Source organism: Lissotriton vulgaris, chromosome 3_1 (assembly GCF_964263255.1).
Source record: "Lissotriton vulgaris chromosome 3_1, aLisVul1.2, whole genome shotgun sequence".
Lineage (NCBI taxonomy): Eukaryota > Metazoa > Chordata > Amphibia > Caudata > Salamandridae > Lissotriton > Lissotriton vulgaris.
The window spans coordinates 2114321237-2114348092 of record NC_141689.1 but is presented as its reverse complement, the minus strand read 5'-3'; the positions used below and the strand labels follow the sequence as shown (position 1 = coordinate 2114348092).

Here is a 26856-nt window from a genome sequence, read left to right as displayed (position 1 = left end):
AAATAGGTCAAAGCCTCCGACTATCCTTTTCTCTAAAGATGTTGAGGCAAATATTCTAGATCGGGGTGGGATGTGGGATGTGTCTAAAGTTTCAGTGGGGCCAGAGGAGGTACGTCAGGGCTGCATCTGACTCCCTTGCATTTCACCTCTATGCAAATTGTCTGGAGGACTCTGTGAGGAGAGCGAGCCAGGATGCCCCCATTTAGGCAGCACAATACCGGTTTTACTTTATGCCGATGATGCAGTGTCTATGGCTTGTACAGAAAAATAACTTCAGAAACTAATTGTTAGTTACCTGCTATTGCTGGACAATTCAGGATTTGATTCCCAATTTCTATAAGTCCTATATTTTGATTATAGGCCGTAAGAAAACAAGATCCGGAACCTAAGGCCTTAAAATCATGTTACAGAAAGTTCAGACTTTTTTCTGTATCTTTGCATACCTTTTGACAACTCCTGACTCTCTGGTCTCATTTGCTGCAATTAAGGTTAAGATAATAGAATCACAGGCTGTTTTTCATTTGGCAACGAGGCAGGCTAACAAGTAATACATGAAATACATGCTGGCTATTTATGGTTTAATTCTGTTTTATGTTTTGAAATGCACAGTCTCACCCACAACACCACGCTGACAGGGACACCACTCGAATGAATACCATCTCTCATCCTTATCTCACATCAGATACCAGATGGCATTTAGCAAAGATTATTACATACGTGTATCAGGTGAGCCACAAATTGGCTAGGTACAGGGTCAAGTTGCTAGCCATGTGGCCTTGATAAGTGGCAAGCTTTCAGTTTTGGGCAGATCCGACAGTCTTAGTACTTTGAACATGATAATTTATGCTAGAGTTTTATAGTAACAAGTGTCTTGTCAGTATGTTATGGTGCTTGTGTCTGTGGATCTGTCAACATCACTAGTCACCAAGTGGAGAACAGGTTCTGAAAATGGCCTTTGAGTCTCTTTCAAAGTACTCTTCATTTTGCTTGGCACAAACAGCTGAGCAATGTATAGGCTATTTTAGGTTATCACCAGTTCTATTGTGAGTCTCTGTGTGGGCCATTCCTACTGTACGTTTGAACAGAGAAATCTCTATGGGTTTTCTGAGCGCAGATACCCACCAAGAATCTAATTGTTTAACCCCTTGCGTGCTTATGACGAGCCCAGCTCGTCATGAGGCACAGTGGAGCTGTGCTCATGACGAGCTGGGCTAGTCATAACGGCCATGGCCCTCCCACGAAAAAATTGATTCCCCGCCTGTGCGGATAATCAATGAGTGGGCGGAGTTGTGACTAGCCCAGCTCGTTACGAGCACCGTGGCCCCTCCCCCTGCGGGGGAATTACCCCCGCGGTGAAGGGGTTAAGTATATTGTGCCCATTTGTCCGAATTGAGGAGACCAGAATTGTTCAAGAGACTGTTGTTTATAGCCAAAAAAAGAAAAGATAGGGCATGGATTAAAAACTCTTAATCATCAAAGGCTCTTCAACTGAATTAAGTCATCAGTCATATTTTTTTTTAAATTGGAAATGGTCTAGAGCATGGAGTTGTATGTACATCTGGTTCATGACCTTTATGAGGGCTGGTTACTTACAAGGTTTGCTACAGGCATTGTACCCCACGCGTTGCCCTTCCCAATGGTTTGGGCACCTGCTTTCTGAATTCTTTTAAACATTTGTAAAACTCAAACGCTGATGCATTTTACTTTCTTTTTCACTTTGTATAAATTACTGAGACATACATATTTTGAGGCTTTGTATAGTAATGCAGGATTTACTATGGTAACGCACATTTTTTGTTCTAGCCTTGGCTGTGCCTGTACTGTCTCTTCGAGACATGCTGTATCCATTCTGTGGGCTTACAGCCTGCCCATCACTTTTGATTTATTGCTTTGCCTGACCCTGTAAATTATCTGTCATTCGTTAATAATAAATGTCTGGACTATATGCTCTTCCTCCAAACAAAGAAGATCTTGAGGGAGTCTTGTTGGTTAAGATAGTAATTCCAATTTGTATTCAATTCATCAAATGTACAAATTCAAAATAATTCAGCCAGTAGTCTAGTCAAATCATTTGACTTGACTACTGGCTGGATTGTCTTCAATTTGTACATTTGGGGCACAGAATCATCCCACTACAGCCATTGGATTACCCGACTGGTAGTGATTACATTCTGCTCTTGCACACTGTGCACATCCACACAATAAGTAATCTGTTTAAGTCCATTGGGCTACTGGTGCAAAGTGTGCTTTTACGTAGAATATATAGACTTTTAGACAATGCTTATTTTCATACACGTGCCTTCATACAAAAATAATTCATAAACAAAATCAGCATTGACAAAGCTAAAAGTACAGCAGCCAATGCCATACTTGTTGACTTTGCCAGTGCATGTTTGTCAAGATACTTGTAAAGGCATCAACCTGAATTGTGTTATGAAAAGCTCTTATTTGCTGTCATTGCATTAATTAGAATTGCTTTTTATTTTATTTTAGGAGAGAGAAAAAATATGTAGCAAAGCACTGGAAAAATGTTAATGTTGGGGATTTCATTCAACTGCAGTGTGATGAGATTATTCCTGCTGATTTGGTGCTACTGTACTCCTCTGATCCAGATGGAATCTGTCATATTGAAACCTCTAGTCTTGACGGGGAGACCAATCTGAAACAGAGGCAGGTGGTTAAAGGATTTGCAGACCAGGTATAGTGTTCTGTATGTTTAATTTGATCATAGTGCTACTTTGATTTTTTTATTCTTTCAAAAGCAGTTTAAATCAGTTTTATATCGTAATGTTCTTAAGATTGAGAGATATCCTGAGCTGATGAATAAATTAATCTCATCTCCTGTATCTAAGGGACCTATACCTGATTATTAGTGAGTATAGAAAACCAGGAACCAACAACTTTTAACATCCAGGCCAAACTGAGATGTTGCAGGGTAGGAAGTGACCTATTTACGTGCTTCAACCGTAGCCGTAAATCCAACTTTCCTAACTACACTCCAATATAAATACTAGCATCTTTTTGAAGGACTGTTAAGTGGCATGATGCAGGGCAAAGCTTATTCAAAACCTATTACCATGAACTTACATCCTTTCATAATGCTTGATCAACGTCCTCTCTGGGCCCATGTCAAAACAATGCAATTACTTTAGATCCTCCAATGGACCTTTTATGTGAGCTAACGAAGACTTGAATATCAGGAGATCATGGGGTAAATTCTTACATGGACCTGGAATAAGAAAATGCCAATTTCAAGCTAACAATAAACCACTTTCAATACATTTCAATCAATAAAATCTAATTATACATACAGCAACACATAGTGCCTGTAAGAAATCATCTACTCTCTATCAATTTTAACCATACCCCAGAACTCCGAGAATAAATCATTTGGCAGTATTCTGGAGGTATTTTTAATGATAAATACACACACTTAGTCACCTATCACATCACCTAAAAAAAAAACCTGCTCCACTGTAATTCAGGTGTTGAAGCACAGCCAGGTGGCTTTCGGCCGCCTGGCTGGAACCAGATGATGAAGCATGACACCAACCAGGTTGGTGTGTGAGGGTTTTATTAACAAACCTTAGAGGTGCTAATTTCTACACTGTCAGACAATTTTTGTTCCTGACAGTCTTCTTTTGTTTTTCAAATCAATAAAACTGGACAATGACACAAATACAAGCACAATTCTCATGTATATTATTTATCTTTGCCTCAAATTGAATGGTCAAGAAACACAAACCTCATGTATTCTTTTGCTCATCAAATTAATTTAGCACAATTAGTCACACAATGTCACAGATTCAGTAAATTAACATTTTTCTGATCACCTAGAGGATGAGAGAGAGAGAGGGAATGTAGGGAAAGTAGAATTCAGCATTTAGGTCATACAAACCAATTATGCAGAATTGAAGTGTAAGGGGTCACAGGAATGAGTCCATAATGCATCAGCCGAAGAGTTATACCTGCCCACTTTGCCAGCCGGCAAAGTGCAGGTGAGTCAGTTCAGAAAGGTAAGTTCAAATGGGTTTGGCATAAAGGGAAATCAAAGTTCAGTCCAGCAGCATGCCAGGCATGGAAATTGAAATGATAACCAGCCCTGACTTCTCCTCCAAGGGGGCAATTATATTTCCCAGTTTACGCCCACAAAGTATCATTTCAATCGTGTGTTATAGTTTTCATTGGTTGTCCGCCGTAGGCTGCTCATTGTATGATCAATACTTCACAAAAAAAATCAGGAAGCATTTATGAATCCTTTTGCTAAATCAAGTTCAAGAACCTTATCATTTACACTGTCTGTCTGTTCCCAGATGCTCTCTGGGTTTGCAATTATATTGATACATTTTTGTCCAAAAGTGTTACAGAATCAGTAAGGGACCTATTGTTCATAAGCATAAAAAACTCTGGAGTAAGGTGGGCGACCTCTGGGTGAAGGGCCAGGTGAAATCATTTGAGATGTTAAAGACGGAGTTTGAATTGGGTGACACAGAGTACTTTCTCTACATCCAGGTTCACCATGCTTTAACGTCGGTCTTCCCTTTGGGTGAGGTGATTGCGGAGTCGTCCCCACTTGAGGATAGTCTGTTGGATGGTCATGTCCCCGACAGCACCATCTCCCTTATTTACAAGAAATGAATTAATAATAGGCCTGATCTCCTGCTACGTCTCCGGGATTTGTGGACCCGAGACGGCCTGGAATTGGATGACTAGGACTGGCAATCTGCGATCTCCTCTCCCAAGGAGGTCGCGATTCCAGCTCGACTCCGACTGGTACAACTTAAGATCCTCCACAGAATTTACGTCACGGGCCCCCGTTTGGTCCAGATGGGCTTTTCTGAGGAGGGATTATGTAAGCGAGGATGTGGGCAGGTTGCTACCTTCATATTATTTGGGAATGTTGTGAGATTGCTGCTTTTTGGAGTGGGGTCCATGAGGTCATGAAGGAAGTGACTGGTGTTGCTCTCCTGCCGGAGGCCAGATGCTGCTTGTTGAACGTCTGGGAACCTACGGATTATAATGTAGCTCAGACTCAGTGGGCATCCTTGGAGGCCATGATTGCCAAGCGAGATATTGCTCAGTTGTGGGGGTCCCAGAGGCCTCCTACTGTGGACTTATGGAAGGAAAACATGGATTGGAGTATGTTCAGGGAAAAGACGACTGTGTACCTAGCCAGAGGCCGTCCCCGGAAGTGGTGTAGAGTGTGGGGACCTTGGAATAGTTATCGTGGGAATATATGTATACCGCCTGCAGTCGATATCATTGATGCTCCACCTTCCCCCTGACCCATACATTTTGACCATTCTATTTTATTGTTTTTACATTTGACCCTTGTCACCCCATCCTTTTTTCTTTAAATCGAATGCTGTTCAGTGTATTTTTCCTCCCTTAATTGAACTGACACTTTGTATAACATGTTCCATGCCTTGCTTGTTTGTATATTTCAATAAAAAGAAACAAAAAAAAAAAACTCTTGGAAAAGTTCTCATTACGTCTTAAATGACTACTTCAGCTAGATTCTGCTTTTCTAAATGAGGAAAAGAAGCATTTGAGGCCTACACGGAACATGTTTGAATCATTATCACTGTATAATTAATATGAAACGCATATTAATATGAATAATTGTTTTCTTAATAAATTCACTCCTTATTCTTTCCTCCCGAAATTACATGTCAATATTAGGTACTAGTAAAATGAATGTCACACTTTCTTATTTTTCAAACAAGTTATTATGTCATTTTTGTTATTCACACTTATTTTCACATATTACTAGAATAAAACAGCAAACTGGTACTATCAAACACCTTGAAACTAGACATTTAAACCGTTTTTAAAGGGTTACATTAGCATTATTTTAATTTGTCACTTTGGGTACTTAGCAGCACATTTTTTGAGCTAACCACATATGATTTCTAAAACGCGTGTTTACAATGCATTAAGCAATGTGCTCTTTTTCTCTTTATTTTTACGTCGTTCTCATTCTCAGATTTTCAAAAAACTTTTGCATGCTTTTACAATGCAGTCAACGATCTCATGTTTTTCGTCATCTTTTTTTTTTTTTTTTTAAATTTGATTGGCATTTTTCCAAATCAGCAGTATACATACATATTGTTATTTAGTTATTGAATGTTTCCAAGGTACTCCAGCGTGTCCAGCCCAGTCGGGCATCATGTCTCCCCTCCATACCTCCTCCCTCTCTATGATTGCCTGCCGCACTATGCGGAGCTAGCTGCATGTGATTCTCAGCCACATTAACAACTTCACAATTCCCCCCCTCCATTCCCCCCCACACCTCTCCCCTGCTGCTGCCGACCAACCCGCCAAGTTGCCTCTCCTTTCATAGCTCCTTTCATGCTGCAACAATTGGTGGAATTTTTAGAAAGCAACCTATTATTCCACGACTCTCAATCCGGATTTAGAACGGGTTTCAGCACGGAGACTGCTCTCTTGGAAGTACCCGAGACGATCCGTGAGTGTGTGGATAGGGGCGAGGAGGCCATGTTGGTCCTCCTCGACCTATCCGCCGCTTTTGATACGGTCTCACACAAGATTCTTTTGGATTGTTTGAGGCAATCTGGAATAGGTGGCACTGTACTATCCTGGATTGAGTCCTTCCTTATAGGAAGATCTCAGAAGGTGTTTCTTAAACCTTTCAAATCAGAGGGTAACCCCCTTCTTTGTGGTGTCCCTCAGGGCTCTGCCCTGAGCCCTCTATTTTTTAATGTTTACCTTGCACCTTTGGCTAAAGTGGTGGAGTCCTGGGGGGGTCAGAGTGATCTCCTATGCTGATGATACTCGGCTTGTGTTTTCTTTTAGAGATCACTCTGACTCAAGCTTTGCCAGCTTCCGCCATTGCCTGGACAATATATGTTCCTGGATGACCACCAATCACCTTAGGCTTAACACCGATAAGACGGAGGTCTTATTTTTTAACCAGAAAACTCTGCTGTCTCCTAGCCTGTGGTGGCCAACGGTGCTTAACCCCCCGCCCACTCCTGTCCAATCAGTACGCAACCTAGGCTTCCAGTTTGATGATGCCCTCTCCTGTAAAGCCCAAATTAACAAGGTCACATCAGCCTGTTTTACGAAACTACGTATGATGAAAAAAGATCTTCCCATACCTCCCTCTAGATGCCCGCAGAACCATTATTCAGGCCTTCATTACATCACATCTGGATTATGCCAACAGTCTCTATGCCGGTTCCCCTCAATACCAGATCGAACGTCTGCAGATTGTGCAGAATGCGGCAGCAAGACTGATTGGCAACCTCCCTTATCGGCAGTCGGTTGCTTCCTACTGCAAGAAGCTACATTGGCTTCCTATCGCATGCCGCATCCAATTTAAGATTCTGACCCTCGCTTTTTGTGCTCTTAATGGCCTGGGCCCAGGATACTTGAAAAAGCGATTGGTAGTGTCTCAATCAGTCAGATCCTTGAGATCTAATAGTCAACGCCTTCTGATTGTGCCACGCTTCCGACGTTCCAGAATGGGCGGTAGAGCGTTTGGCGTAATGACTGCCAAACTCTGGAACAGCCTCCCATTTGACCTGAGGTTCTGCCCCTCTGAATCCCTTTTTCGCAGTAAATTAAAAACTTGGCTGTTCTCCATGGCTTGAATTTAGTCTCTGGATTTTCCTTCCCTTTACTGGGCCTTCCGTCCTTAGCGCCGGGACACCCCTTCTGGGGTAGCAGTGCGCTCTATAAGCGGCTTAAATAAATAAATAAATAAATAGCTGACTGTGCCGTGTGTCGTGCTCCTAGAACCCACCATGTACGAGGATGTTAGGATGCTATGGCCCGATCATGCCTCCCCCTCAGTCCCTCCTTGATCCAATCCCCCAGGGCTAGCCGGTTGAGATCCTGTCTGTGGCGTGCTAGGTGCAGACTCCTGGTCATCATTCTTCAGGTCGTCCACCAGCTCCCCCCAGGCCTTCGCCCTCTCCAGTCGCCCTATGCCTCTCTTTGCATTCCGAAGCAGTATTCTATGTTCGCAGCTTGCCCACTTCACTAGCTCCCTTTTCCAGTTGCCTACCCCCGGACCTGCCGGGGTCTTCCACTTGCTAGTGAGTTCGCGTTTTGCCAGTATATATGCCAGATCTTGGAACCTGGCCCTAACCTTGGTTTTAGTGGAGTGGGGGAATAGGTTGAGCAGCACATGACTGGGGGTGCATGGGATCTTCTTCTTAACGCGCGCTGTCTCCCGAACCACTTCTTGCCAATATCCGTGGGCAACTCCACACCATGTGAATCTAACTAGCCCCTACCTCCTGGCAGCGGGGGCAGCCCGCATCCTCCCGATTTAAAATGGTGGTTAATTCTATGCAGATAGTAAAAACTGATTAATTTGAATCGTGCGTTGTGGGATACCTAGGTGGCCCAGAGCAGCGTATTCTCCCAGGCCTTATTCGTTATAGGACTCCCAATGTCTGCCTCCCATTTATCTTTCAGGCTCTCCAGTGACCCAGTGGAGTCCAGCCGAATGGCTCTATAGATACAAGAGACCGCTTTAATGACACCCCCTGCTAGACTTATGTATTCGCATGTAGAGTGTGCAAGTGGTTGTGTTGCCCCCTGACCCCAGTGCCTGCGCATAGCCCCAGTGACCGCCCCATATAACAGGAAATGGCCCTGTGGAATATCCCAATTTGCTTGGAAGGCCGCGAATGTGAGAAGTTCCCAGTCACTGTACAAGTCTCCTATCTTAGTGACTCCCGCTTGTGCCCATTCCTCCAATCCTCTCCACTGACCCCCATGCGGGAGCGCCTCCGATAACGTCACGGACATCTCTGGGGAGTAAGGACGTTTAGTTTTGGTTTTCTGAAGACATCTGACCCAGAAATTTCTTATTTCCCTGTGTTCTGAGGAGTTAATTGTGCGCTGTTTAATGTGCCCATGAGTGTACTCAGCGAACAACAACGAGGGTTTTGGCTTAAGCGCAGTAAGGCTATGCCAAGATTGCAGTGAACAAACAAAATTCCAGTACTGCGCAACAATTCAAGAACTAACAAGGGCAATGAGCCCTTGTTATTATTTAATAAATAATTCCTGCTTTTTGTTAAAATTTTCAATACAAAGGCCCTTTTCCCTCCCCATTTTATTCATGATAAATATGTTGGACTAAAGTCAAAGCCATATATTTATTTTGTCATGTTTTATAATATTACAAAAATCTTCTCTCAAAATAAAAGTAAAAATCAAAAATAAACTCATCTGATTTGATAAAACCTTGACTGAAAGAGTGGTCTGTGGAAATGAGTTTCAGCTCATTGCCCTTGTTAGTTCCTGAATTGTTGCGCAGTACTGACATTTTGTTTGTTCACTGCATGAGTGTACTCAGGACATATGCTCTATTCGGGGTGAATGGGGGTGTCCCCCTATCCCGATCTAGACTTCCTGCCACCCACTGTGTGAAGCGTTGGAGCTGTCCCGCTAGATAATAATTCTCCATGGTCGGCACGGCTAGCACCCCCCCATGCTTGTGCTCTGCGGAACGTAACCAATGCCACTCTATACCTACAGGGACCCCAAATAAAATTGGCCGGAAGAGAGTAGAGTGATCGGAACCATGTCTTGGGAATCCACACTGGGAGCGTGGTAGAAAAATATAACAACCGGGTTAGCGCCACCACTTTCAACAATATTTGCCCCGCCACTGACAGGGGTAACGTGCCCCAGAACGGCATGCTGCCTTTTAGTGATCGGAGAGCCCCCTATATTTCCCTCCTGGACGTCAGAGAGATCAAGATACACTCTGACACCCAGGTACTCTAAAACAACGTGCTTCCCACAGGAGGTCCCCCAGGCCCGCAGGCGGCAGAGCCTCCCTTGCTATCGGAAAGAGTCATGACTTCTGCCAGTTGACGCAGAGTCCAGATAGTGTTCCAAACTCGTCCAGCTTGTGCCAGGCTCCCTCCAACGCTGTGACTTAGTCCTTCAGGAAAAGCAATAAGTCATCCGCATATAATGCGATGTGGTGCGTCTGCTCTGCCAGCCTAATGCCCTCATACAGCGTCCCTGATCTTGCCACACACTCCAGTGGCTCTATCGCCAGCGCGAAGAGCAGGGGGGAGAAGGGACACCCCTGCCTCGTGCCCCTCTCCACCCTGTATTGCGTGAAAATTGTGCGGCCCGTACGTACCCTTGCCACTGGGTCCTTATATAGTAATTTGACCCATTGGATGTATCCCTGCCCCAACCACCATCCGCGCGAGGACTGCAAATAAGAAATCCCACTCAGGACTATCGAACGCTTTCTGTATAAATGGCGAAATTCGCCCCTCCTTCGCCTCCACCACACCCTGTTCTAACACCGCGAACAGCCGCCTGATGTTCAGGGTGGTGTTACTGCTAGGGATGAATCCCGCTTGATCAGCATGCACCAAGGAGGTCATATGTGGCAGCAGCCTATTTGACATTATCTTACTGAGAATTTCAAAATCGAGATTTAGCATTCGATAGTGGTCGATATGCAGAGCACTCTGTGGGTTCTTATCAGGCTTGAGCAGGGGAACCATTACCGCCTCTCTCGTTGTGTGTGGCAACCTCCCACTCTCCCAAGTGTCTGTGTATAGTTCCACTAACTTGGGAGCCAGCTCCACCAAGCATGTGGCAGTCCGTCTGTGCCTTGAATTTTCCCTCTCGCCATGGCTTTGACTGCCCCCCTGATCTCCTGTTCTGTAATTGCTGCTCCTAGTAACTCCGCCTCCTCGGCTTCCAGTGTATGGAGTGGAAGAGGTGCAAGTATTCTGAGATTCTGTCTATGGCGCAGTTGCCAGTGCTTCTATATATGTGAGTGTAGTACTCCTGAACCTGCTACTAATCTCCTCTTGCGTATGTAACGGGCGCTCCCCCAGGTCATGTATCGTCATTATAGTACTTCCACGCCGGGACGGTTAGCGAGCCATGCCAGTAATCGCCCAGCTTTATCCCGCTCATCATGTATCCTATCCATATATTTCTGGAAATCAAAGCAGCGTAGACGCTCTACCTGCACTGCCACCTCCTCCTTAGCCTCCAGGAGTTCCTGCCTCAGTTACGGGTGCTGCGGCCGCCTCCTCTCTAAGTCCCCGAGTGCCTAATCTGCTCTCTCGAAGTCTGCTGTGAGCGTCCTACGTACCCCAATAGATGTAGCCAGGCTTCTCCCCCTGATCACAGCCTTGAAGGCCTCCCATTCCGTAATTCTAGAGTCGGTGGTACCCGATTGTCAGCAAAATATTGTATGATGTGTTCCCTAGTCTCCTGTTGAAAGACCTTGTCTTCGAGTGCTTTCGGTTTGAGGCACCATGTGTGGATGGGTTGTAGAATCCCCCCCCCCGTATCGAATCATGAGCGGGTTCTGGTCAGGTACTCTGTCCCCCCCAGCTGATTGTAGAGGCCCAGCGTGCTTAAAAAGGTGTCTAGTCGGACGTGTAAATCGTGGGTGTGGGATAAGTGCGAGTAGTCCCTATCTGTCGAATGTGCTCTGCGCCAGGCATCCACGAGCCCCCAGCGAGCCTGCCAGTCCCTAAAAGCCCGAACCACTGCATGTACTGGAGATTCCCGAAGAGGTGGGTGCGATCGGTCCATCTCCGGATCTGCAACACAACTAAAATCCCCCCTATTAAAACCGCCCCAGTCATGTACGGTGCCAGAATCCCCGACAGCTGCTCCAGAAACCTAACGTGATCCACATTCGGGCCATATACATTAACCAGGGTGACATCCGCCCGTCCAGCCTTCCGGCGACAATCCCGTATCTTCCCTCTGGAACTATTTTATGCTCAGTAGGTTGGAAGGGGACTCCCGCCCGCACCCAGATCAGGACTCACCAGGCAAATGCGGAGTATGACGTGTAAAACGCCAGCCCTCTCCAGCGCCTGCGCAATGCCTCCCCCTCCTTGTCCAATGTGTGAGTCTCCTGGAAAATCGATATTTGCACCCCTCTCCTATTTGGTTGTGAGAATATTTTATACCATTTACTCATGGAGTCCATGGCCCTAGCATTCCACAACATTATATTATAGGTGGCCTGCGTCTGCTGCATGAGTTCCCATGCTTACCCCATTGCATGACCGGAGACCCAGAAACTCTTCGCGTAACATGCAAGAAACTCTTACAGAGTAGCCTGCCTTGGCCGCTCCCCCCGTCGATAGCAGCATCCCTCCCCGTTAACCATACTACCAGTCCCTTCCTAAAACGAAAAGAACCATCCCAACTCCCCCGCCCCAGGACAAGTGAGAACATATCCCCCATCCAAACTGCGCACTTCCGTGCTCAAACAGAGTTCAGAGGTGGTGGTTAGGCCAAAGTCCACCTGGAGGATTGCCATCCTCTCCGCCTCTCTGGATCCCCTCCAGCCCCGGCTTACATATATCAGGTAGGCATCAGGGAACCCCCCAAGTGACGTTCAGGGCTATATTACCAACACCCACACTTTCGCCCCCGAACATAGTCCCGGGCATACTTGCGCGCGTGGTCCATCTTCACATCGGGTCATCTGCTGATCTGGGAGTCACATGTGGCAGGATCTGGCTGGCGTCTCCAACCAAACTCGAGCTGGTTTCGGAGTCCGAGTCCCTCTGGTCTGCCCGGGATGGCAACAGTGAATCAAGGGCGTCCGCCGAACTCAGCGAGGCGATCGCACTGGCCCTAGCTCGGTTCACCACCTCCGCCGTCGGGTGGGTCTTTGAAGCTGGCCCTCTGTCAGGGGAGCACGGCAAGGCTTTGTCAGCTGGGCCTTTTCCTCCTCGCTGTTGTCCTCTGGGATCTTGTTCCTCAATCCAGCCCCATATGTCTTGAGGGGTGGTAAAGAAGGTAGTCCCTCCATTATGCACGATGCGAAGTTTGACCAGGAAAACCATAGAGTAGGACACCCCCATCAGGCGCAGTTTTCGCTTGACCGTCGTAAAGGATGCTCTTTTTTGTTGCACCTCCCGTGAAAATTCTGGGAAGATCCATACCACACTGTTCTCTATTTTAAGCTGCCCCTTAAGGTGCGCCTGCCCCAGCACATGATCCCTATCCTTGTAGAACAAGAGACGGGCCACCACTTGCCTAGGCGGCCTGCCAGGTTGCGGTGTTTGATCTGGAACCCCGTGCGCCCGTTCTAGGGCAAAGAATGTGGACAACCCCTCCTTTGCAACTTCCGTGTGCAGCCAGCGCTCAAGGTACGCCACCATATTGTTCCCTTCGACCTTCTCAGGAAGGCCTGTGACACTAATATTATTCTGGCGGGGCCTATTTTCCGCATCCTCAGCTCGCTGTTACAGTATCTATACTCTTTTCTCTATGGCCGTGAGTTTGCTTGTCGTCGCCTTGACTGGTGGCCGCAAGCTCTCTATCTCCGCTTCTGTGGCCGTGACATGGGCCAGTTTTCTATGGTCCGCTCGGAGGAGGCCCAAGTCCTCACTGATGGTGTCTGTCTTAGTTTCTACCACCAGCTGGGAGCGTTCTATGGCCTGCAGAATATCATGGCGGGAGAGTTCTTCTTGGGACATCCCCTCTTCTTTTCTGGGCCCCAGGTGTGAATTAGAGTCTCCGCAGTCCTCGCTCGCCCCCTCTTGCTGCTCAGTGTCCCGCCTCTTGGTGTTCCGGCCCATGACGCTCTCAAGTCCGTAATTCTCACTCCTGGCGTGGGCTATGACAGGATGATGATGGTTGCAGTCCTACTTGCCGTCCCTGCAGGGTGAGTGGTGACTGGCCACTCCAAGGCACACTCCTGTCGTCATGCGATAGTCAAGCCACAGTCCCGTCCACAGCAGAATTCAGTTCCAGTGCAATAACAATGTTCGTATGCCACGTCCGCTCCCAACCACCTCCGACCCCGCCTTCCCCGTGTGTCTGACAGGTGTGAAGTCCCAGCCACCACCACTAGAGCACCTACAGCTCAGAAGATCAACAAACAGTTGGCCCAGGTCGCCCACTCACACTGCCCCATCTCCTCCGACCAGTGTCAACAGTCGCGGCAGCCACATCGTCCACCATCCATGCTCGGTCCGCTGTTCGTCGCCTCAGGGCACTATCTGCATCTTAAGCTCCGCTGTGTAAAGTCTGAGGTGCTATGCGGCCAGCGACCCTGCTTCAATTCCTGCTCACTCCGCCAGCCACAACACAGAAGTACCAGCAATGGGCGCTCTGGGCACTTCTCCTGCCTGGCGCTTCGCTACCCCACCGTAGCCGTTGTCCCGCCGCTCCGCCCAGCAATTGCCCCTCTGCGTCAGCCCGTCTCTTCTCTGCCCCTGGGCGTCCAGGAACGCCCCGGGACACCTGGCCTTCGCTGTTGTGCCTCGCCGTGAATCCGTCTTCGGCCCCAGCAATGGCCAGCACAAGCGTCTCTCATAGCCCTGCTCCCTACACTGCGATCCCGACGCGTTCAGCTCAGTGGAGGGGGCCTCGCAAGGCAGCTCGTAGCCAGTCCCTCTGTCCCTGCAATACCTTTCTCAGCCAGGGGCCGCTGTCACCGCTGCAGTCCGACTGCAGGCCTCGCCTAGCACCAGAGTCCCCCTGTACTTGCTCCTCGCGCTCTTCTGCTTCCCGCTGCAGGGTCCTACATCCTCCGCCCGCATCGCTGCCTCCTCTCTCCTCACTCAGCGCAGCTGTTCGCCCTCCCCACGGTCCCTCCACCATGAGGGGAGGCACCTGCCGATGTGCGTTGCCGGCTGCACCAACCTCGTTGGGGATCAGAGTCCGCGCCGCAGCTGCTGTCCTCCAAGCCCTGCTCCCGCATGTGGGCACTCGCCAGGTCCCGGGTTCGCCGCAGCTCCTCCCCACGCCTCCTCCTTACCAGCGGTAGTTCTTGCTCCTGTCGCCGCCGATATCCCACGTCCCGCTCCCAGGGCATCAGTTTAGGGCAATCACTCGGCATGCCTCGAGCCCCTCTTTACTCCAGGAGCTGTTAGGACCACGCGGCCGCCATTTTATTCAGTCCCCGCCGCAGGTCTCCAGGCCCACCTAGGCTCCTTCGTGTGCCCCCTCCGCACCAGTGACAGTCTCGGTCCTCGCCTCTGCCCTGGTCACCTTTCCAGCCTCCAAAATTGCAGCGCAGGGCGGCCCCAAGCAGATACACGGATCTTCTGTACCCCAGGATCCGTCACTGCCGCGCCGCCGCCATCTTGCGAGGACCGCGGCCTCGCCGGCTCCTCCACTTCTATGTCGCCTGGAGAGGGCTATCAACTCCCCGCAGCCACTGCCCCCGCCGCTCCGATGCTTCCGACACCCCCGGGGCCGGTCTCCTCGGTTAGGGCTCCTCCGTAACGGGCAGGATGGTGCCAGAGAGGGGGGGGATCACCGACGGGAGCTCTGATTCAGGCTCCCGCCTCCATTGGCGTTAGGCCCGCCCCTTCATCATCATCTGTTGGCACATTTCATTAATATTAGTATTGTAAATTTCATTTAATATTGAGAATTGAGAGAGGCAATTGTCTAAACTTTTATGCTCAATCCGGCATTATCATTCATAACATTTAAGAAAGTGCCAAGTTGTCTTCATTATATCCCACAATATACACTTTATGCTTCATACAGCAAGATCACTGTATGTTTATCACAATAAACACCAAATTATGTACTTCTCACTGTTGTGATTATCTGCTGAATCTAATTTCCACTGTCTATTACTGTTTTCTTATCTTTAAATTAGATTTGGTGTCAAGCAATGAATTTAGAAGATTGCCACGTTTGGAAACATGTACTCCTATACCTTAATACAAACTCGGGCATTGATTTTGTTGGCAGGGAACTGCAAACTGGTAAAAGCAGGCAGAAATTATAACCAGACTCCTGTACATGGATTATCAGTGTTGTGACTTAACATGCACAGTTTTTTAGTAGACAATAGGGATGATAGTTTAATTCCAGTGCTAAATTGTAGAAGAACTTGATGTCTCCGGGTGGGTAACGTTTCTGAGGAGAAGCAGTTCACCTCTTTTTGAATGACGGACTAGAAAAACTAATTTGCCAGCGTCAACAAAACTGCTGCTGGAAAAATTGTATATGTTTGAGCAACATTTTCCTCTCCATATGTTCCTCTCTCGGCATGTAAACTGTACAGTAGGCCGGTACATAATGCATTTAGAATTGGAAAATAGTATTAACGGATAAGGATTTCATGTAAAGAACATTTTAGGGACTGAACATCTGATCTGGTCATCTTTGTGAGGTACTTATCCCAATGTAGGACAATGGAAGGAATAAATCAACATTCTTAAAGCCATATTGCAAGATTTATCCAGAATTGTTCAACCCTATGTGTTTTTAAAAGGAAGCACGTAATACTTTTTTAGGATCTTCAAATGTTTTTGTTAAATCCTAAAGAACATTGAATGTGAACAGAGAATGATCTAGTTCAACATCCAGAAGTGGTACAAGTGGGAAGAAGCACACGGGTCTAAAAAATATCATGGAGTCCGAGTCCAATAGGAAAGAAAATCATAAGAGAAATGAGCTGATGCTAGAGTTACTCATTTAATGTCCTGAACAATATCCTTTCAATAAAGAGCAGCCATCCTTTAAACTTCTATTGATGGTTGCAGAATGAGCCTAAAGACCTTGATTGTTTCACATAGGTAAAGTAAAGTCCCCTAATGCATATTTTCATGGACCGTAGTGGTAAGTCTTTCCAAAGTATTAGTATGCTATATTTTGGGTCGACTAAAATAAAGTTGGGTGTTGGTGAGCTTTCTATTGCTAGTGTATGGTGAGGCGAGCTAAAAATAACAAATGCGAATTAAGCTTCCACGTTAAAGATTACATTGCATACACATTATCTTTCCATGCGTTTCCCATTCATACTGTCAATGGCTCTTAGGGACTTGACACATTTCTATGCATTTATATGGCCTAACACTTCGTACCTGCAGTTCTCTTTGTATTTGCAGGTTACCACATATGGAACATACTTCCAGGCTGACTATATCTTATCCAGCATACATTCGAGCCCAGACTCTTAGTGAGCATAACCAGTGTAAAATAACAGAGTAGATACTCTTACATCCATTATCCTTGTGCTGAGATTGGTGGGCCCAATCAAGTTTTTTTTCTTCCTTTTTTAAATCATTCCTATGCACTGAAGTCTCACTGTGAGGTAGAATGAAAGTCAGGTTGGTGCTTTTTGTTATGGAGGGGCACATCATATGCACTCTGAGAGTGACTAGCATTAGCTCACATAGCTGGAGAAGACTGACACTGGTCGAAGCAATAGGTTGGAGTAAAAAGGTGGAGTTTTTACCCATCACCAGACTCTAGGGTGTGGCGACTAGAAGACAGCCGTTCCCATTCAGGTGTTGTGAATCCCGTGCTGCTTTCCATTTCCCCCCCACAGCAAGGTGAGATTAGTTTGGTGGGGAAGCCTAACCCTCTTTTGTGTCTTTGTTTTAGGTCTCCCCTGTCAGAGATTTCCCAACTCCACCCCACCCTTCTGCTTACACCATAGAACAAAGTCTGTTGCTTGATCAGTCTTCCTGGAATATACAAACGATAGGAACTGCCTAAAGCTGGTCCCGGAGCTGGACTTGTGGACTACAAAGGCTTTGTATGCAAAATTGGTATACCTATGGGACAGAAACCACAGGTGGGTGAGCTAGGATTCTCATCAAGGGTCTATCAGCAACGGAGGCTAAGAAACTGGTCTGTGCTCAAGAGTTTGGTGTCGCTGTTAACAACTCCCCATCACAAGTTGTGGGAACACAAACTTGGTAGTTTACCCGCCAGAAGAAGAGCTGGGCTGAGCTTGCCTTGATGGAAGAAGCTGGCAGGCTTCTGAGGTGAGGTGCTTTAGCGGCCCTTGTACAAAGGAGAGGCTGCTTAGAAGAGAAGGCCAGAGAGAAGTTTGGGTCAGAAGAACTGAAATTGGCCTGCTGCAACCCCGGAAAGGATCTTCATCAGTAGGCCATGTTGTGAGGCTCTGTGATTCTGGTCTGAGAAGCAGATGCCTCTCTGACTGCTTGGTGCTTGTAAGCAATAGTAACCGCATTAGACTATTAGGCTATTCCCCCACAGGAAGCCAAAGCACCTTTGATGATGGCCTGTTCAGCAGAAGCCAAAGCGGCTTTGAAAGATTGGCACTACACCAGATCGATATTACAGTTGGTGGTTAGCTTTAGCCCTTCTGTTTGGCAATTGCTGAGACACTGGAGGGCTCTTCATTTGCTTTGGGTGATGGGTTTGTGTGTGGGCCCGTGCAAGGTCCCCGTTGCCGTGAGCAGAGCCTCATCCTTTCCTCAGTTGTATTTGTGCAGCTCCACCTTCCTCAACTAGAGTTGTGCTCCTGCACTCAAGATGCAGCTGACGGACACCGTGATGGTTTGATTTTGGCAGGTTTAGCAAGATTCTTTCAACGTGGGCTGTGTGGCACTATGCACCACTAGGAGGGGTGCAACGCGACCCTAGCCTACAGAACTGGGTCCCGTCTGTCGAGGACTGAAGGGAAAAGTATAGTGGAAATATGAGATATTTTGGGAAGAACTTTGACTTTGGTACAATTGGCACTCTACCAGAGATCGATCCGCAATGACTTTAGGGGTGTGAGGGTGAACAAAGTCCCTTTACCAATGCTAAATCTTTTAATTAGAAACAGTGGATAATGAGTTATTGACTGTTATTACATATCTAGTTTAGTTCTGAATTTCTGCTGCACACCATCTCCATAAGTAAGCCTTGGATAGCTCAACCTCACTGTTAAGACTAAGGGGCGTATGTTGTGCTCTATTTTAGGTTCAGTAGTAAGGAAAGCCCCTTGATGAATAGTAAAACACTGTCATTGTTGGACATCTGAACCCAATAACCCATTTGTCATGGTCTCCTGAAGAATTTCCGGAAGAACATGTGGAGAAGAATTTCCGGAAGAACATGTGGAGAAGGATCTAATCATTAACCTGATAGTGAAAATGCATCATCCAGGATCATCTTCTCCAAATCCAGCTTACATCAGCCTGGGAGGGATGTTGTAACCTAACACTACATGCAAGTTAGATGCCTCTCTGATAGAGAACATGTTCTCAAAGGGTACAAGGTCTCTTATTTGTACAGTCTGTTAATCAGGCTAATGGAAAAGGTATGAGACAGGATTTATAGGTTCGAGGCATATGAGCTGCAGATTCTACACTTTGCATTAGATCGCCACCTGGTGTTGGGTTCGGATGATTGCATGTTGTTGTCGTCTTGGAAGAAGTCTTTGTAGTCACGTGATAGGTGACTCCTCACGTAGACGATAGTGCGCATGGGCATCGGCTTCATCCTTAGATTGGTTTTTTTCCGCCACTGGGTTCGGATTTAACTTTTCCACTCCGGTTCGAATATCTACTTTTCAAAGACTTCGACACGCAAAACTTTGTAAAAACAAACTTTAACATCATAGACTCGACTTCATCACTTCAATTCCGGTCGTCGACGCGGGCTGTTGGGCCTACCCACGTGGTGAGACCTACACCTCATGGAAAGGACACCATTCAAAAAATGCCCCGTGTGTGGAGCAAAATTTCCACACAGTGACCATCATGAGATGTGTGACCTGTGTTTATCACCTGAAAATGACGAGTCGAGCTGCACAGCTTGTGTTTCCTTTCGTTCCAAGAAGACCATTCGAGATCGGAGGGACAGTCGACGCAACATGCAGAGATCCACTCCAGAACCGGTGGATATAGTGGACGAAGGTCCATGTGTCCCAGAGGAAGATTCCGATGATCTCCAGATCGTATCTGAGGCAGACGACTCCATACCATCAGGTCAACACGTGAGTATGACTGCCCCTACCCCAGTCCCAACTCATAAACCAAAGGCGAAGGTCAAATCCACGCCTTCGGGGCCCAGTCGAGACCGAGACATTACTTTGAAAGCGCCACCATCAAGCCCTGCTCTGAAGAAAATATTAAAGCCTTCTGGTTGCTCCATACCGAGCAAACCGCATGTGTTGATACTACCTGCTCCCTTGGCACCGAAACCAAAAGAAGTCCTGGTTCCGAAAAAGTCTCAGAAATCGTCGACTCAGAAAGACAATACGGCACCAAAATCAATGAAGCCTGCTTCCACCCCAAAATCTTCGTTCCCGAAACCTACAAAGCCTGCTTCCGATGCCTCCAAGCCCCTCGAACCAGGCCTCGGCTCCGAAAACAATACCTTCGGTGCCAAAAAGTACGCCAAAGGACTATACAACAACTCCTGATGGTCTGAAGCCTTCCATGAATGACTTGGTACTGCAACTTTCAATAGAAAAGAAGCCATGTTGCTATTTGCTGTAAGAAGCTGTTGTTGTTGCCATTTTTGCAAGAGGATTGATTGAGCGGAAGAAGGCTATTTTTGTAGTTAAATGTCAGCATTATCACTAAGTACTTGAAATTGTTTCTTCAAAGCAGCTGTGTTTACTTATTCTATGAATGTAATGTCTCCGTCAGTAGATGTAGGTCTTCCCTCGTACACTGACTAGTTAATCAAAGGCCTCTTTTTCACCTCAGTACCTCAGTACCTCATCGACCTCTAACCTGAATGTAATTAGCTCTTGGTGGCTCTCAGTGAAATTAACCAAAATGTTCATAAAGTCCATGTGCATGGGCAAATCCACCCATTGACCAGGTAGTTCCAGATATCTGTTTACCTCATGACATCTGGATGCATAATACAATTTTGCTGAAGCTGTGAACCGATGTTTGTACACTGGCTGGGTGCTTCCACTGACAAATGTGTGACGCAGGAATCCACATACCTGCACAGTTCCATGGGGCTGAATAGGAGCCCAATTATAAACAGTCTATCCTTGGAGTCTCCGGGCGACCAAAATCTGGTAGCATTTGTGACTGAGGGCATAATATGACTGTGATAATCTAAATACAGAAACTCATTCTAAAAACACATGGACCAGGTCCGTCCTGATGAAAGCTGGGTGACCTTTCTAAAAGATGTAACCTGTTGATCTGAAGATGTTTGGAGGCATAAATCCTCCAGGGACACCCCTTTGTTTTTAATCTGTCCAAGAGGTGCCCATAGAATAGAAATTCCACTTGAAAATATTAGGTGACACCCTAAACATTTTAAACTTTTGCTTTCCCTCGTCCCAGTATTGTAATTTTTCACATCAAAGTGCTTCCTCCAGAGGTGGGGTTGAGCCCACCCACTATTACGAAATATACCAGGCGAGGATTCAGTGATTAAGAATGCCACATAATAATATGCGGAGAAAGTCCTTTAAAAAAAAAAAAAGTGTTTCTGTTTTCTGGCATCTGGATTCTAGGAGACCAAGAGGAATTAGGAAGGAGTTTAACATTAGTTTTTAGCATGTGCTGGAATATCTCTAGCCAATAGATTTACTGCCAATACCGGTAACTTTTCCCTGTCTTCCTAATATACCCATACCAGTCTAGCCTCAAGGTCCAGTGATGATGGCAAAGACCACTTCAAAGTCACCCATACAACCAGTGACAGCTAAGCAGACTTCTCCAAGACTACATCGAAACGACGTAAATGGAGACGATTGCCTTCCATCTTACCACCTTGTATAATCCAATATCACTGTTGGTGTCACCTTTAAGATCAGCACCAGTGTATGATGTTTTCACAAACCAGGGTGCTGGATAGGAGAAGCCTTAAAGTTAAATATTCAGCTACAGACAGTCTGTGTGTGGCAAGGAGGGTCGGATCAAAGACAGTGCAGACTTACATGCTGACTGGGACTGTCTGAACAACTCCCCTCTCTTTCTTCAGCAGCCGGAAGCCTAGAAGGACTCCGAATCACAACCCTATTCCAGAGAAGACGAAAAAGGTCCATGTTACTTTAACTGGGCCGAGTTCTCACTAAGCCACCCCCACACAGATGACGCAGACGAAGCTGAACGTTGAAATCCAGGAAGCGGATGGAGTCCAGTGTGTTCAGACACCGGAGGAGGTGAGGAGTTTGAAACCACAGAGAGACTGGAGAGTCTTATCGAGACAAGGAGAACAGACAGAGAGCCGACCGGAGACACCAGGAGCCAGAAGGCCAACGACCCTGTGGTACGCCCATCCACACTTCCGGAGAAGCGTGGCTTGCACAGGTATGATCTTGTATCTCAGGTTTGGCAGGCAAGAAGGGACAAACAAAGTCTTAAGTGTCTTGAACCGAAGTTCCCGATTTCCCTGCCCCAAGCACCACCGTCACCTAGTTGTTCGGAGTGTGCACCGTGTGTTTCCTCACTACCCTTCCCTCACACGTATCACTATTTGAGCACCCGACTGAACCCAGTCTCTCCCTTTCTCTTACACGCTGGATCATCGCGGGCCCCCTACAGCGGACAACGTCATCCTGGAGTGGAAAAGATGGGGGAAGAGCTCCACGAAAACTCGTGCCTCCCCCGAGAAGGACCCAGACCTCCTCCTTCCTTACTACAGACTACCAACTCGAAGCAAACTTATATTAAGGCCAATAAAGTCTAGTTTAACCCCATGAAGTCTCCCTGCGTTTTCATCTAGCCCGCCACACTGTGTTAATGGAGACATTGCAGCCTGGAGCTTCTCCAAATCCCATATAACTGCTTGTTCCTCTCTTTTCAGATTTAGCTGAAGAGAAGTTCCTTAAACCAATTACAATTAAGGCAGCAACTCCATCCTAAGCTGGATTCTGTTGTAGTCTCAGTGGTCAGAAAAAGAAACACGTCTGCACGGGCAACCTGAGTCTCGCCAGAAAAAGAAAGCAAAACACGTAATGCAGAGGGGATAAAGGTTTGTGGAAGTCCAGTTGTGGTTTTTAAACTGCAAGCGCATCAGCACTTCTTCGGAGATCGGATAGGCCACTCTGGAAGTCTCTTTCTACTTTTGAAGATGAACTACCAAAGGTGACAAGACACGTTTTTTTGGAGATATTTCAGGAGTGGAAAACTGTTTCAACCAATCTGCTTGTGAAGAGATCAGTGCTGCATATCTGACTGTCACAGAGTTTTGCTAAAGTATTTTGCTCCTTAGATTGTCGTGGCTTAGGCTGACAACCTGGAAATCAGATGTGTCGTTTTTTTGTGTCTCAGGTTCACGTGCATGACTACTATGCTTGTAATATCCTGTCTTTTAAAATCTTTGGAACTTTTTTAAACACTTGTTAGTACCGTTTTGTGGCGCATGATTGATATGTTGCTTAGCCTTGCTGCCTTGCTGCAATACTGTTTGTTCTAATTATAAACTGACCGTCAGTGTGTTTTGTGCACATCTCCCCGCAGCCCTTACTGCAATCACATCTCTCCTGCCAGCGCCCCGGTCCACCACAGGATTTCCCGGTTGTTGTGGAGGGCGCAGGCAATACATTTGGGGCTCCCGCATTGATTGGCTCTAGTGGGATACGCGGGGCTAGACACGCAGGCTCCACCCTATTTAGTACGGATGGCTTTCTCCGCGCACAGCGGACGCGCGCCGAAGTTGCCCGTCCGCGCTGAGACCGCGCCACGAGCCAGACCGGCTGGACCTCGCTACTCTCTCCAGGCAGAGCGTAAGTTGTACACCCTCTCCACCTTGCTTATCGTTAGGCCTTCTCCTAAATCATGCCATCATACTTCATCTCCTGATGATCTTTCAACCTTGCACTGCTGTAGTAGCGCTTTGAGACCTGTTCGGATCCGGCACCTCCGGAAAAACCGGATTCGTCCCGGGGTAGCTAAGTCCACAGAAAATCCTATAAAGGAGGCAGGTTTCCTTATCAACGCCAGGTCATTGGCCAGAAATAATATGGCTTTTAGTGACTTTGTTTCGCAGAGGGAACCCCCTTGGGTCTTTATTACGGAAACCTGGGGATCGTATTCTTCAGGTCCCGACCTGGTGGATGCCATCCCTAAGGGCTACACCCTTACCAGGATGGACAGAACCGGTCGCAGGGGTGGTGGGCTGGGAATTTTATTCAGGGATTCCTTCATGTGCCGCACTGACCCCCTTTCTGCCCCCTCTGATAATTTTGAGGCAATGTACTTTTCGATAAATTTCGCCCCCTCAGCCTCCTTCTCTGGTATTCTTTGCTACAGACCCCCTGGTCCTAGAGCTATTTTTTACCAAGACACGCTGAAACTTTTAGAGCCCTTTAATAACAGGCCCAATCTTAGCCTTCTTGGTGACTTCAATTTTCATCTAGAGGTTGCAGATGCAAGAGACACTTTGTCTTTAGTAGAAGGCTTGACCGCATGCAGCTTGATCCAACTGGTTGATGGCCCCACGCACTCAGCTGGTCACACGCTTGATGGCATCTTTTCAAACTATTCCAGATTAACGACTGGTACGCCTATTCCTCTGGCCTGGGCAGACCATCGGGCATTGCCTTTTGACCTTAATGCTACTCTTACTGCTCCAGATCAATCCAAGAGTAATAAATGGGAAGTTAGAAGGAATTACAGAGAGATTAATAATCAGACCCTGGCGCCATTTATGAATTTTTTCAGCTCCCTCTCTCGGTCGGACCCTAATGCGGCAGCACTAGGCCTGTCTAACGCCTTATTGAACGCGATAGACACTCTGGCCCCTGCCAAGCAGCACTATTCTGCCCGAAAGAGTTCCTCTCTGCCCTGGTACTCCGATCGTCTCAGGCTTTTAAGGCAGAAATGTAGACAAAAGGAGGTCTTAGCATGCCCATCCTGAGACTCCTGGAAAAATCCAGCACAAACTACTGTTAAGGGAATACAAGAGGGCCATAGTCGAGGAAAAAAAGATCTATTATACAAACCCTACTGCCTCTTTAAAATCATCTAGAGACCTTTTTAAAATCACTGACTCACTATCGGTGCCTAAAGTGGCTGACTCCATAGTCGTGACACAGGAGCTTTGCGACAATATCGCAAGCTTTTTTCATGCAAAAATTGCCGATATTCATAAATCACTTGAAATTCTCAACTTGGAGCTGGATACTAACCCCGCACTCTCTTCTCCCTCTCCCCTTCCTGTCCATGATGAGGCTTCCGAATCTTGCTCTAAACCAGGCTTTGCTGACTTCCCTCATCTAACTCTGGAGGAATTAAATTGCCTCCTTGATGATACCAAGTCATGCTCTCCCTTGGACCCCTGTCCTTTAAAAACTTTGAAGGCTTGCAGAGAGGTGGTTCTCCCGCCTCTTCTAGAGGTCATGAACGTGGCCATCACAAAAGGGATTTTTTGTCTATCTTGGAAATCAGCAGTTGTTAAACCTCTGCTCAAGAAGGCTTCTTTAGATCCGGGAGTTTTGAAGAACTTTCGTCCCATCTCACTTCTTCCAGCCCCGGCCATAATACTAGAGGCCCATCTTAATCGCCATCTCTCCACTTTTTTGCAGAGCTCTAATCTGCTGGACATCTCCCAACACTGGTTTCGTCCTGCTCACAGTACAGAGTCTGCCCTCACGGTTGTGATTAACAACATCCGTTCTAAGGTCGACCGGGGCCACACTACTCTTTTGGTGCTGCTCGATCTTACGGAAGCCTTTGACACCCTGTCTCCTTCGATCCTGGTTTCCAGGCTTGAGGGGATTGGGGTGGGTGGCACCGCCCTCAGCTTACTGACCTCTTTCCTCCACCAAAGAGAACAGAGAGTCAAGATGGGCAACTTTCTCTCTTCCTCCCAGTCAGTGCAATGTGGGGTCCCGCAGGGTTTTTAGTTAAGTCCCCTGCTGTTTAACATCTATGTGACCCCACTTGCCAAAGTGGTGAGATCTTTTGGATTTGAGGTGCTGTCGTACGCCGACGATACCCAGATCATGGTTTCCATCACACAGTCCGTCAACGACTCAGCCCTCAAATTTAGATCGTGCATGGAGGCAGTGTCGCAATGGATGGTGCGGATCTTTTTAAAACTGAACGGGAAAAGAGAGGTCCTGATATTCGGAGGAAATCAGGAGACATGGTCTGAGGATTGGTGGCCGGCCTCCCTGGGGGACTGCCCTCATCCGACTGACTCCGCCAGGAATCTTGGAGTATTGATAGATTTGGCCCTTTCTTTCGACTCTCAGGTCAACAGAACGGTGTCTACTTGTTGTGGCATCATTTGAACGCTGAGAAAGATTGCCTCGTATCTGTCCTCTGCTGCTCGGAAACAGGCTACAGTTGCCTTGGTTTCTTCCAGGCTTGATTACTGTAACGCCCTTTACAGCGGCATAAACAAGAACTCGGTCCACCGCCTCCAGATGGTGCAAAACGCTGCAGCCAGGATGGTCTTGAAACTCCCATGGCTTGCCTCAGTACTCGGGCTAGGAAGGATCTCCACTGGCTTCCAATTCACTCTAGGATTTCCTTCAAACTTCTCTGCCTCGCCCACAGGGCTGTCTTTGGATCAGGCTCCGAAGGCGTTAGGTCTCTTGTCTGTGCCTATATGCCCAGGAGCAATGTTCCCTCTAATTTATTTCCTCCGTGTGCGGCAGTGGAGGGTATCAGTGCGCTGCAACTATGGCTACGTGCGCCTGGAACCAGACCACGCGCGTTTGCAGTGCCAAAAGTCACTCCGAACGTTTACTTAACCGAGTCGCTGCGGCGGTAATTTTTCCGCTACGCGGCTTTTTTCTAAAAGCCGCGTTAGGTGACGAGCTCAGCTCGTCATCCGCACACGACCACCGTGGCTGATGACGAGCTGAGCTCGTCGTCGGCATCGAAGGGGTTAAAAAAGTGAGATGGTGCATTTTCACACATACAGCGCCATGTTAAGGGTCTTAAGGTTTGTTTCTTTCTTTTTTGAAACCGTGACTGGTTTTAAGGTTTATGTATGGTCATGTGCATTGTAATGTTTTCTCATCAACTGTTTTTTGTCAATTGTGTTAATGTACATTCACTGTTTGAATTGTGATGTCTCCCCTGTTCTGAACATATGTGAATAACTATGCTCAATTAAAAAATATTGAATAATTGAGCAGATAAATACTCCAAACCATATGATTGTTTCTTGGTTTGCCATGTGATAATTGCATAACATGAATGTGATGACTGGATG

The 26856-nt window shown here is 47.0% G+C and overlaps 1 protein-coding gene across 1 annotated transcript in view; it reads left to right on the top strand.

The window, feature by feature from the left end:
- ATP10D (ATPase phospholipid transporting 10D (putative)) overlaps positions 1–26856 on the top strand; it is a 772711-nt gene that overhangs the window by 198759 nt on the left and 547096 nt on the right. Inside the window, exon 4 of the mRNA XM_086962685.1 lies at positions 2494–2698. Coding sequence (XP_086818811.1) covers positions 2494–2698 — 205 coding nt within the window. The remainder of the gene's footprint in view (positions 1–2493; positions 2699–26856) is intronic.